Genomic DNA, 11,264 nt, shown 5'->3' on the forward strand with positions numbered 1-11,264 from the left:
TAATCACCCGTGAGGAGGATCACACAGGTACATATCATCTCACATGCACACAGACTCACACGTGCACATCAAACTGGGTCACACGCACACACAGGCGCAGATATGTGGTATCTCACACACACATGCACACTCAGACTCACAAAGGCTCAGCGGGCTTTCCGTGGGGAGGGCTGGGAGCCGGGGAAAGTGTGACAGGACACCGAGGGTCACTGCTCAGGGACAACACGGGTGCCCAAAGCAGGGGCTCTTTTGTGTCCATGTTGGAGCTGAAAACAGACTGGCCAGGGCAGTGGGGCAGGGTGGGCGGGGCCAGCACACTGTTCCAACAGGCCCTGAAATACAGGTTCCTCCTGAGACTCGGCCCCCTCCCACCCCCACGCACAGGGCACCTCCCTGGGCTGGCTGCCAGAGAGGGGAGGAGCCCACCTTGAAGCAGAGCCCATCTAGTTCCTCAGAGAAGATGACCAGGGAGGTGGGGTACAGGACCAGCAGGCGGTCACACAGCTCCTGGCAGCAAGAGGCAGAGGCACTGAGGCCCAGGTCACCTGCTCCCCCACCCTCAGGGTGCTCACAGCCTCTCCTCCTGCCCCCTTTTGTCTGTCCTCTTGCCCTACCCCCCTGGGTCCTTACAAGCCTCCCCCAACCCCCTTGCTCCACTCCCAGGACCCTCCCCGAGCTCCCTCAGCCACCGCCCTTGTTCTGCCCTCCAGGGTTCTCATGCCCCCCTGGTCCCCGGCAACCCCTCTCGTCCACACTGCCCACTTGAGAGGGTAGATGCTGCAGCTTGACCCTGGAGGCACAGATGGCAGGGCCCCTTGACTCATGTCCTGACGCCTTCCGCAGCCGAGTCAGCCGGCGCTGCAGCGTCCAGGGCAGCTCGTCCCCGGGGCCCTGACAAAAGGTTGGGGACGGGGATTAGTACGGGCCAAGGAAGAGGAAGGATGGGATGGGGCAGGGTGGGAGTCGGGCACTGACCTGGGAGGGCGCCGAGTGGCAGCGCCGCAGCCCCCCAGCAAGGGCCATCTGCTTCTCCAGGTGGTACAGCCACTGGGCACGCTCAGCAGCGCTGGGGCAGAGGACGAGGAGAGGGGCGGGCAGTGGGCCTGCAGTAGGTGAGCAGGCAGTGGGCGGCCAGAAGTGGGGGGGCCTCAGGAAAGAAGGGGGCCCCAGGGGAGGCAACCACACCACCATTGTGGGGACCCCCTCCACTGGAGGCTAACCCACCCATGTGCTGGTCCTTGCCCGGCAGAAGCCGAGGACTGGCAAGAACCCTAATCAGTGTGTCTACTGCTGTTGTCCACATGTGGGGCCTGGTCCGATTGGGCCTTAAAGCACTGAATAGCCCAGTGGGAATCGGTGCAGCAGTTAGCTCCAGGACCCCCAACGGGCCTCCTGGGGCCCCCCACCTGTGATCTGGAAGGCGTGCTCTCCAGACCCCTCCACTGGACACACGCTCAGCTCCATCAGAGGTAACAGCCCCTGCCAAGGCATGGACGAGGTGAGGACAGGGAGATTCGGGGGCCACATGGGCCTGCTCCCGCCACCCTGAGCGTCGGCTGTCTTGCTTCCTCCCGACCCCCTCCACTGTCCATGGGGAAGACTACCCCGCCTGTTCTTCCCTCACCTGGAAAGTAAGTCCATCAGAACCGTGAGCCTGGAAGTAGAGGTGGGAGGGGAACAGCTCCAGGTAGCAGTCACTGGGTTCCTGAGGGAGGCAGGGGGAGGAGCAGGCAAGATGAGGGTCCAGCGGTAGCAAGAGGCAGGTCCCCAGGGTATCCCTCACCTGCCCAGGCCCCCACCTGGCTGTGCTGGAACTGCAGTTGGACCTTGGCGTAGTGCAGGACCTTGCCCAGGTTCCTCACGGGCACCCTCCGCCGCCCCTTCTTGAACACACTCAGAAACGGCTGGTCCAGGGCTTCTCGCTGACCCTCCAGGCCCGGGATGTCCTGTGGGAGAGGGCAGAGCTCAGGGGCAGCAGCGCTCTCTAGGCTGAGCCCTGTGCCCGAGGCTGCAAGGACCTGGTGACAGGCTCATCTGCACCAAAGGGGCCCAGGCCCCCAACAGACACTGCCTCAGCACCCGCCGCTGGCAGGGCCCTGACCTAGGCACTGGGACGGGCCTGTCCGGCAGGAGAAGTCAAGCAGAGAATTAGCAACAAGACTCGAAATGGCACAAGGTTGAGGACGTCGGGGTGGGGTGTGTGAGAGCTTGGGTAACATGGTGCTCACACCAAGGGCGTGACGGACGGAAACAAGGGTGGGACGTCTCACTGATCATCTCCGGGGCAGGGAGGCACGTGTGGAGTCGGTCACAGCCCTCTGTCCCCCGGCCTGCACACGGCGCTCTAGCCGAGCGGTGGGGATGGTGAGGTTTGGCCTCCAGCAGGCTCCATCCACTCTTCCCTGCGGTGCTTCTCAGCGGGTGACCTTGGTGTGCTCACCTCACCTGGCAAGGCGCATCAGTCCCAGGGGCCTGAGGGGTTGGGTGAGGTGACTACACACCCTCCTGTGTGTCCAGGAGGGCCGGTTCAGGTTTCCCATCGGCGGGCCTCCGTACTTCCACCACATGGCCCCAGCTGCCAACATGTGCCAGTTTCTGTCGTGTGAAGACGCCTACCCTCTCAAGCTACCAGTATGCCGCCCGTGGAGCTGGAGCTGGAAGACTCCCGAGCAGTGGGTTCCCCAGTTCCTGGGGTACCCCAGGCGGTCTCTCTCACCTCACACACATCAAAGCTAAGGTCCCGATCAGGGTGGGGGCTGAGGGAGGGTGTCCTCCATGATGCGCCCCTTGCCTCCCTCTGGGCCTTTTCACACACTGTTGCCTCTGCTTGGTCACCCAGCCCCCTCCCACGTCCCCCAAAGCTTTGCTGAGAGCACCCCGCCCACCCCAGCCCTCTCCTGCAGTAGCAACCCCCCAGAGCTAGCTTGCTGCATCCTACTTGGTATTTGTCAGCTGATTGCTGTGTGGACCCCGAGGATAGGAATCTTTGCCTACCTTGCCTACTGCTGAATTTCCCAGGAGGCTTTGGTAAGCAGGGCCCCCCCTGGATCAGAGCCCGGGAAGAGGGACCTGGAGGGGGGGCCCACGTCCATCTAACGTCCTGCATACAGAGCCTGTACAACGGGGTCAGATTGCCGGATGGGGAAGCAGAGGGCCTGAGCTGAGAGTGAGGTGGGGGCTGCGAGTATCCAGTAGGGGCCATGCTCCCTTTGGGGGCTGCCAAGCTGAGCCACCTCTTGGGCAATCCCAGGAATGTGAACAGACGCACGGCTTCCCTGGCCACCCTGCCCCTGGGTGGGGCTTCCGCAGACACACCCAGTGTGGGAGCTGACACCTGAAAATAGGCCACGGAACCAGATACCCACCCAGGATGGCTGCCGTCCACCTGCCCAGGCTCAACAAGCTCATTGCCCTCCAGTCCCTGTGCATTCAAAAGGAGGATGGCCAGGGCCACCGGACATGTCCAGGGCCTGGGTGGGGGTGGGGGTGAGGAGGCCAGCTGCCAGAACCAGCGCCCCCTCCTAGGAGAGCGTGATGGGAGGGGAGTTGTCTCAGCTGTCACAGGGACACAGGGGGAAGGATATGTGTGTATGTGGTGGTGGTGGGGGCGGGGGCGAGGCCCTGAGAACAGGTTGAACTCCTCCCCCTGAAATTAATGGGGGAGGATTGTTTCCTTTATCGAAGGAGCCCTGGGGTCGCCACTGGACTGCTAAACCATAGGGTCAGAGGTTCAAAACCACCAGCCGATGTGCAGGAGAAGGATGAAGCTGTCTGCTTCTGGCACGGATGTACAGTTCCAGAATGCTGGTCCAGGGTCACGATGAGTCGCAATTGAGTGGGCAGCAAGGGGGTTTCCTTTCATGTCTGTTCCTTTCTGAGGAGGAACTTCTGCCTTCCCCCTCCCTGCCACCCTTGCCGCCTGGCCCCGGAGTGTCAGCCCCGCTCCAGGAAGCTGCAGTAGGGTGGGGAGGGGGCATCCCAGGGCCTGAGGAGCCCCAACTAGGCACCAACTTGTCTCTGGACATCTCTCCCTCTCCCTCCGGGCTACACTAACCCTTACCCCCTCCCCCCACAAACTGGGTCCAGCAGAACCACCGTCAAGGCACCCCCTTACTCTCCGAGTGATGACACAGCCACTGCCCTTGGCATCAGTCCCCAAACAGTGATTAGGGTTGTGGGTGCTCAGCCTGTACTCCTGAGTGTGCGGACTGGGCAGGCCGGGCAGGCGAGCTGCAGGTCTGGACGCTGGCCTGGGTGCCCGGGTGCCTGGGCCCCGCCCCGCTGCCCCGCCCCTTCCCGGTGCCGCACACGCAGCCTGCCTGACTCAGTCAGCAGGCCGGCCGGTTTCGCTCTCCCCAGACTCTCGGTGGAGGGGCCCAGGGGGCGGGGTCCGCCTCCCGCTCTCTTGGGATCTGAACTCCCCCTAGGCTGGGGGAGCCCCTGGGCCAAGCACAGCCACAGCCACCCAGGTGGGCGGCGCCACAACCTGCGTCATACTGATGACAGGGTCCACTGACACCCCCAGCCGGCCACTCCCGCTCGCTGTCCCCAGGACACAGTGGAGGACTCTGTCCCCGTCCCCTTGGTGTACGGCACCCCCACCCCCACCCCGCTCACCGTCCCAGGGATGTAGTAGAAGATCTTGTCAGCCGCCGAGTCCCCATCGGGGCCAACTTCGCTGCCAAACAGGCTCGCCAGCTTCTTCGCACCATCCTCTCTGGAGACCAGAAAGCAGGGCTCACAGACCAGTGGTGGTGAGGGTGTGGGGGTGTGGGGTGTGGGGAACAGGGACCCGGTAGCGGTGACCAGACTGCCCCCCTACACCCCACCCCTTACCTGGTGCCCTTTAGCGAAGACTTCCTGGAGAAGGAGGCTCGGAGCCTCCTGGGGGCCTGGGGGACGCACTGGCTGTTCCCCATAGGCTGGCCGCCGAGCAGTGCTGGGTGCTCCGGAGCAGGAGCAGGTCCTCCTCCACCTCCTTCGGAGGGTGGGGCCGGCCGGCCTGGGACGTCCTGCCCAGCAAGCCGGTGGGGGCGGAGTCCATTCTGGAGGGAGGGGTCTACCTGAACCCTTTCCTGTCTGTCTACACGTGAGGGACTAGCCGGACACCGGGCACTGGTCCTGAACCAGAGCCTCATCTCAGCTTCCAGTACGCTGGGGGACCAATGAAGCTTAGTGGGCCAAATCCCTTCCCAGTGCCCCCGATGGGCACACATCCTGTTTCCACCCAGTACTCTGAAGGATCACAATGACCTGCACTCATAGAGTGGGGGCACCGGGGGCTCTGAGAACCCCGTGACTCACCACCCAGGCCCCTGAGGAACTCAATATCCCCATGAGCCCAGTAATGGATAGCCTGTGGACCCCCAAGTGAGCCATGACCCCTATGGCATTCAGAGTGAGCCTTATGACCCCCTGGGTGACGTCCAGACAACCCAGTGACATCCCCCCAGGTGAGCAGTGACCTTCTGAGAACCAGGGACCTGGTGGGCCAAGTCCTCTCCCAGTGCCCCCGATGGGCACACATCCTGTTTCCACCTCAGTCCCCAGGCTCTGAGTCATCGGTGACTGGGCACCCTCATCCCAGGGAGCAGGACGGGCCTCGTGGGGGGTGGGGACTGGGAGCCGGGGCTCTTCATTACCTCTCCTCCCCAGGCCCTGCATGCTGGCTGAGACAGAGCCCAGGAGGGAGTAGTCTCCCGGCCCCCCTGGCCCCCCACCTTGAGAATTGTGGGACAATCCCCTCTCAGGGCATCCCTGGGTCCGCCCTCCACGCATCTGGGGCTGTGGGGCAAGGTGTCCCATGGCACTGCTGCTAGAGGTGTCCTTTACGGACCCCTTCAATGCCCCCCCCCCGAAAATACACCCCAATAGATCCTCCACAGATGCCCTCCAGTGGACCTATCCGGAAGGACAGGGCCCACCTGACCCGTCCTCCAGCTGCCGGCCGCCCAGCGACAGAGGCTCAGCCACAAGCCCATGGGGCCAAGAGACGAATTTATTACGGGAGCCGGTACGTATTGCTACATTGGGTCTGCGCACGCGCAGTGCAGAGGCGTGCACACGGCCCCACTCAAGTGCAGGCCCAGGAGCGGGACATGGACACGGAAAGAGGGGCTTGGCACACAGGTGGGGGTCTACACCTGCTCAGGGGAGACGGAGCCACCCCCCACCCTTCACCCTCTCCCCAAGGCTGGCTGCGCCTCCAGGGGGCAGTGTGGGTGTCCTCCCCACCACTGCTGCGCCCAAGGGCGGGCGTGGACCGCAGGCCCCCTGGGGAGGGCAGCGTGGTCCTACAGCCACGGGTCCCAAACACTTGGAGGATACACAGACAAATGGGAGCGGTGGCGGTGCTTGCTGGGCAATAAATAAGTGAATAAATAAAGGCGCGCGTGAATAAATTAACACAGGGACGCACACACAGACACAGATGCGGCTCAAGGTGCCCAGCGTCCCTGGTGGACGGGCTGAGGACCCTGCCTCAAATCGTAAGGGGGAGGGAGGAGCTGAGGCCGCCCGGGGTGGGGCTTAAGGCATGTGGGCGGGGCGCGCACGGCCCCGGCGGGTCAGAGGCTGGTGGAGGACACGGACAGGGTGGGCGAGGAGGGCGGAGGGAAATTGAGCAGCTCCAGCACGGCCACGCCCACGCTGCTGCGGCGCGTGAACATGCAGGATGCGGCCACCCACTTGTTGGTCCGGGGGTTGTACTTCTCGATGGAGTTGAGGCTGGAGCTGCCGTCATTGCCCCCCACAGCATACAGCCAGCCGTCCATGGCCACCAGGTCATGTGTACTCCTAGGGGCCGGGCGAGAGAGGGTGGGTGCCAGCTAGCAGTGAGCCCAGGGTGGGTCTCTGGCAGGATGCGACACCGCCTTCTTGGGGGCCCAATGGACATCTCCAAAGGTCATTCCTCCCTGGGATACAGGCCCAGGGCCACCCGCAGGCTCCCACCCCACCCGTGCCCACAGACCTGCGAATGTTCATGGGGGCCACACTCTCCCAGGCGCTGGCTTTGGGGCTGAATCTCTCCACCGAGTTGAGGCAGCTTGTGCCATCATTGCCTCCGGCCACGTAGAGTGCGCCCTCCAGCACAGCCACACCAGCCGAGCTGCGCCGGCTCAGCATGGAGGCCACAGGCGTCCACGCATTCACCTGCGGGCAGCAGGTGCTGGGCTGAAGGCACTGAGTAGGCGTGGCAATGGTGGGAGGAAGCAGTGGAGGTCACGGCAGTGAGGAGAATGGTTCAGGGGCACCGACGGATGGACGGTGAATCAGGGAACAGGAATCAGCCACCAGGAGGTGGCAGTGGTTAGGGGAAAGGGAACCCGGCCATTGGGAGGGGATGGAGGTCAGGAGGTTGGAAGGTGGCGGTTGGGGGGCGGTGGCTTGTGGCTGGGCCCATCACGCACTTGGGGCTCGTATTTCTCCACGGTAGCCAGATGTGACGAGCTGTCATAGCCGCCCACAGCGTACAGGTTCCCGTCTGGAAGCAGAGATGCCTCTGAGTGCCCACTGCATGCTGGGGCCCCCAGGGAAAGAGGAACAGACAGGGGTGGGTCAAATGCCAGCAGCTAGTCACCCACCGAGTGTAGCCACGCGTACGTAGCGCCTCCGGGTACTCATGGCAGCGATGGAGGTCCATGCTCCCGTCAGGGGGTCATAACGCTCAGCACTGCAGACCAAGGACCTTGGTGACCTCAAGTGCAGCTGGGGAGGTGGTTCAGGCCTGGACCTGACCTTCTGTGTCTCTGGACCAAATCCCAGCGGAGCCCCACCCCCAGAGTCCACTGGCTTAGGCTGCCCACTGACCCCAGGGAAGCCTATTTGAGCTGGGGGGACCAGAAGGTTGGTAGTCCAGCCTGGCTCCTGCACCTGTTGAGGCAGGAGGCCCCATCGTAGCCACCAGTCGCGTAGAGTAATCCGTGTAGGGGGGCCACACCCAAGCAGCTGCGCCTCGTGCCCATGGACACCTCAGGCTGCCATGTGTTGGTGACAGGGTCATACGATTCCACGGTGGCCAAGTCTGAGGTCCCGTCGTAGCTGGGGGGGAGACCCCGCTGCAGTCAGAGGTGGCCCGGAAGGCATCCGCCACACCTGACCCCCAACTCTTCCGACCGGCTTACCCGCCCACAGCATATAGCCGGTTGCTGATGGCCGCCACTCCCACCCGGGCCCTGCGCGTAGACATGGAAGCCACCACATGCCAGCGGTCAGTACGTGTGTCGTAGGCCTCGCAGTCCCCGTGGATGGCAAACAGACTCCCGCCACCTGAGGGCGGAAGGGGTCCAGGGTCTATTGGGGTGGTCGTTCAGCACAGGGTCCGGGAGAGGCTCCAGGCTGGAGATGGGGACAGGTGGGGATGGGATGAGCATGCGGCAGGTCTGGGAATATGGGGGCTGTGGAGGCAGAAGCAGAGTGCAGTGGGGGTGGGGTGGGACCAGGGAGGTGGTGGTGTGGGGATGGACCGTGCTGGAGGGGCGTGGGAATGTGGCCGGTGGCACTGTGGGCACTGAGTGGACATTGGGAGGGGTGACCCCATGAGCATAAGGATTTAGGGAGGACGGCTAAGAAGGTGGCAGATGTGGGTGGGGTTGTGAGGAACATCATGGGGCTTGGTGGCTATGTGGCAGGCATGTGGGCAGCAATAGCGGCGACACGGTGGCCACAGAAAAAGACAGGTGCACGGATATATGGTGGGGATATGGCAGTGCGGGCAGGGCCTCGGGGACACTGTGTGCGTGTAGGCGGGGACACAGTGGCCACTGGAGTAGATGCTGAAGGTGTGGGGACATAGTGGACGCAGGCATACCCACAGCAAAGAGCACTGGGCCAGCGCCCTCGCAGCGGCGTGGCCTTGTGCGGCTGGTGCCCAGGATGCCCCTTTGCTCGGGCAGCAGGTGGAACTTGAGGGCCTCGATGAGCAGGTCCTTGCAGTCGGGGTGGTGCCGCACCAGGCCCTCGGCGTCCACGTGGCCCAGCAGGAAGTCTCGGCTCAGCAGGGGCAGCCGCACGCACTTCATCAGCTGGGGGGGTGGGGGGGTGTATGTGCCAGGTGAGAGCCGGTTTTGGGGACTCACAGCTCAGTCCTGGGGTCCCCCCGAGAGCTCCCACACCCCTCCTCGGTCACTGCACCCCTGGACAGATGGGAGCTGGCGCCAGGTCCCCAAACCACAAAATCCCCTCAGCCACCTGTACCCCCACCTGGCCTGTGGGTGCCCAAGGCATGCCTCACCCTCGGGACGTGCTGCCTCCGAGCGTCCACGTCATGCTTGACCCAGCTCAGGACGGCCCGGTAGACGTCCTCCTCGGAGGGTACGTTCAGGCTGTCACTAGAGACCAGCTCCAGCACCTGGGGGCGGGGCCTCAGGCTAGGCTGGGCTGGGGGCAGGGCAGGGAGGAGCCCTGAGGGTACCTGAGAGGGAGGATGGACCTGGCCAGGGGCCAGGGCTCCAGGAGAGGGACCAAGCAGAGTCCAGAGGGCCTGGGGTCTGGGGAAGCGGGCAGAGCTGGAGCAGGGATGGAATTGGGCGGTCACGGCGAGGGTCAAGGTCGGGCCCCAGGCTGGGGTCCAAGGCGGCGTTACCTGCTTCAGAGGCAGCAGCATGAACTCCTCGGTCTTGGCCACGTCCACGAAGTGCTGCAGCACATACCTGTGCGCCGCCTTGAGCAGGTCACTGCAGGAGTGCGTGTCGGCAAAACCCCGGATGCCCAGGCAGTTGGACGGGTCAAGCTGACTCAGCAGGAACTTGCAGCAGGCATCGCGGACGCCATTCAGCTGCAGCAGGCTGGCAGCAGGGAGCAGCGTCTGCAGGCGCAGTGATAGAATCGAGGTGGGAAGGAGGGTCCAGGGCAGAGGAATGGTGGGGGGTGGGTAGACATGACATGAGAAAAGACATAGGGGTACAGCAGGCATCGGGGAGGCACAGGGACCAGGGCAGGGTGTCACAACGGCACACAGGGGCCAGGGGTCTCACCTGCACATTGCCCTCGCCCACCACAATCTCAGCTGTGTACGCAAACTGCACCAGCTGGTCCAGGGCCTGCGGGTCGATGTCGTGCAGTGTGACGTGTGTCTGGCGGCTCTCACTCATCTCGTCTGTGGGGACAGCGAGTCAGCCCCATCTCGGCCCTGGGGGGCCTGCGGATGCTCTCAGCTTGCCCCCAGCGGGCCTCGAACTTACTTGTGAACATGGCATGGAAGTAGGGGCTACAGGAGGCTAGCACAACCTTGTGGGCACGGATCTCCTTGGTGGCCACGTGCAGGACGATGTCACACAGGAGGCCGCGCTGCCTCATGCGGCTCATGGCCACGAAGGCATCGTGGTAGTGCCGCTTGGAGTTGTGGGCCACGCTGTGGCCCTCTCGACTCAGTAACTGCATTGTTCCTTCCATGGGGGTCACAGGCCAGGCCTGGCGGGGACGTGCTCGCTCAGCCTCTGGGCTGGGGTCCGAGGAATGGGTCATCAGGGTGGTGCCCACAGTCCTGCCATGGCTAGGCAGCCCCGCTCCCCACCCCCATCCCCACCCGTGATTCAGGACATCATTAGGATCCCTCACCACCCACTCTTCCCCTTCTTCCAGCTCCCACCCCTGCCAAGCCCTGCCCCAGGCTTGGCCCCCGCCTGCCCAGCTCTGTCTCCTATGTCCCAGGAGGCCTCCAGGACCCCAGGCAGGACCCTGCCTCAAACGTGCTCCCAGCACCCAGCCAAGCCAAGGGGTTCTGATGGGTCTAGTGCCTGGCTGCTGAGCCCAGTCCCATTTCCCTGCCTGGACCCCTCCTGAGCACCAAGCATGCTCATTTCCTGCCCCCCATAAGAGCCAAGCCTTCTGGGTCCTCCTTGGAACCCCGTTGTCCACTGTTGACCACCCCTTCTGCCTCTGCCAGCCCATGAGCCCCTCTGGGCAGAAGACTGTTGTCCTGAACATGTGCAGGGGCACAGGAGATGCGAGACAGTAAAAGGTGGCCAGTACTCCTGGCAGCTGCGCCCTGACCTGAACCCCCGGCACCCACATTGCACCTCCATTCTGCACCCGGGCATTCACAAGGGCAGCCAGGAGAGGACGGAACACCTCTCTGTCAAGGGATGAACTGAAGGGCAGGGGTTCAAATGCGTTGACCCCAGAGATCAGGGCCTACTGGGGCTCAGAGGGCACTGGACCATGTACATCCTCTACAGTACCTGGTCTGCAGGCTCGGGGGCAGGCGGGGGGCCTCCAGGGTTGGGCCTGCACTCTGGCCCGACCCTCCTTCCGACCCCCCTCCC

At 63.8% G+C, this 11,264-nt stretch overlaps 2 protein-coding genes across 2 annotated transcripts in view; both read right to left on the reverse strand.

The window, feature by feature from the left end:
- Positions 1-5,801, reverse strand: part of PLEKHN1 (pleckstrin homology domain containing N1) — a 10,574-nt gene extending 4,773 nt beyond the window's left edge. Inside the window, exons 1-8 of the mRNA XM_045299154.1 lie at positions 4,837-5,801; positions 4,618-4,717; positions 1,800-1,946; positions 1,625-1,705; positions 1,407-1,479; positions 976-1,103; positions 763-891; positions 427-507 (exon numbers count right to left, since the gene is read on the reverse strand). Coding sequence (XP_045155089.1) covers positions 427-507; positions 763-891; positions 976-1,103; positions 1,407-1,479; positions 1,625-1,705; positions 1,800-1,946; positions 4,618-4,717; positions 4,837-5,216 — 1,119 coding nt within the window. The 5' untranslated portion in view covers positions 5,217-5,801. The remainder of the gene's footprint in view (positions 1-426; positions 508-762; positions 892-975; positions 1,104-1,406; positions 1,480-1,624; positions 1,706-1,799; positions 1,947-4,617; positions 4,718-4,836) is intronic.
- A 179-nt stretch (positions 5,802-5,980) lies between these two features.
- On the reverse strand, positions 5,981-10,464 carry KLHL17 (kelch like family member 17). Its single transcript, XM_004705228.2, has 11 exons — positions 10,182-10,464; positions 9,975-10,096; positions 9,584-9,805; positions 9,233-9,349; positions 8,810-9,023; positions 8,124-8,268; positions 7,873-8,040; positions 7,584-7,672; positions 7,410-7,483; positions 6,971-7,152; positions 5,981-6,795 (listed from the first exon to the last, which is right to left on the reverse strand). The coding sequence occupies exons 1-11, from the start codon at positions 10,462-10,464 to the stop codon at positions 6,567-6,569; spliced, it is 1,845 nt and encodes a 614-aa protein (XP_004705285.2). The 3' UTR covers positions 5,981-6,566.
- Positions 10,465-11,264: the final 800 nt, after the last annotated feature.

Source organism: Echinops telfairi, unplaced genomic scaffold (genome assembly GCF_000313985.2).
Source record: "Echinops telfairi isolate 266 unplaced genomic scaffold, ASM31398v2 ScPeMD7_7457;HRSCAF=8495, whole genome shotgun sequence".
NCBI classification, from domain to species: Eukaryota; Metazoa; Chordata; class Mammalia; order Afrosoricida; family Tenrecidae; genus Echinops; species Echinops telfairi.

What these genes read in the sequence shown, in the direction of transcription:
- KLHL17 (XM_004705228.2), bottom strand. Translation starts at nt 10,464, where the DNA reads ATGACCCATTCCTCGGACCCCAGCCCAGAGGCTGAGCGAGCACGTCCC. An exon ending in CTTCCATGCCATGTTCACAA is followed by an intron (nt 10,097 to 10,181) that starts GTAAGTTCGAGG and finishes CTGTCCCCACAG; the next exon opens with ACGAGATGAGTGAGAGCCGC. An exon ending in GGGGCCTCCTGCCTCAACAG is followed by an intron (nt 7,673 to 7,872) that starts GTGCAGGAGCCA and finishes CTTGGTCTGCAG; the next exon opens with TGCTGAGCGTTATGACCCCC.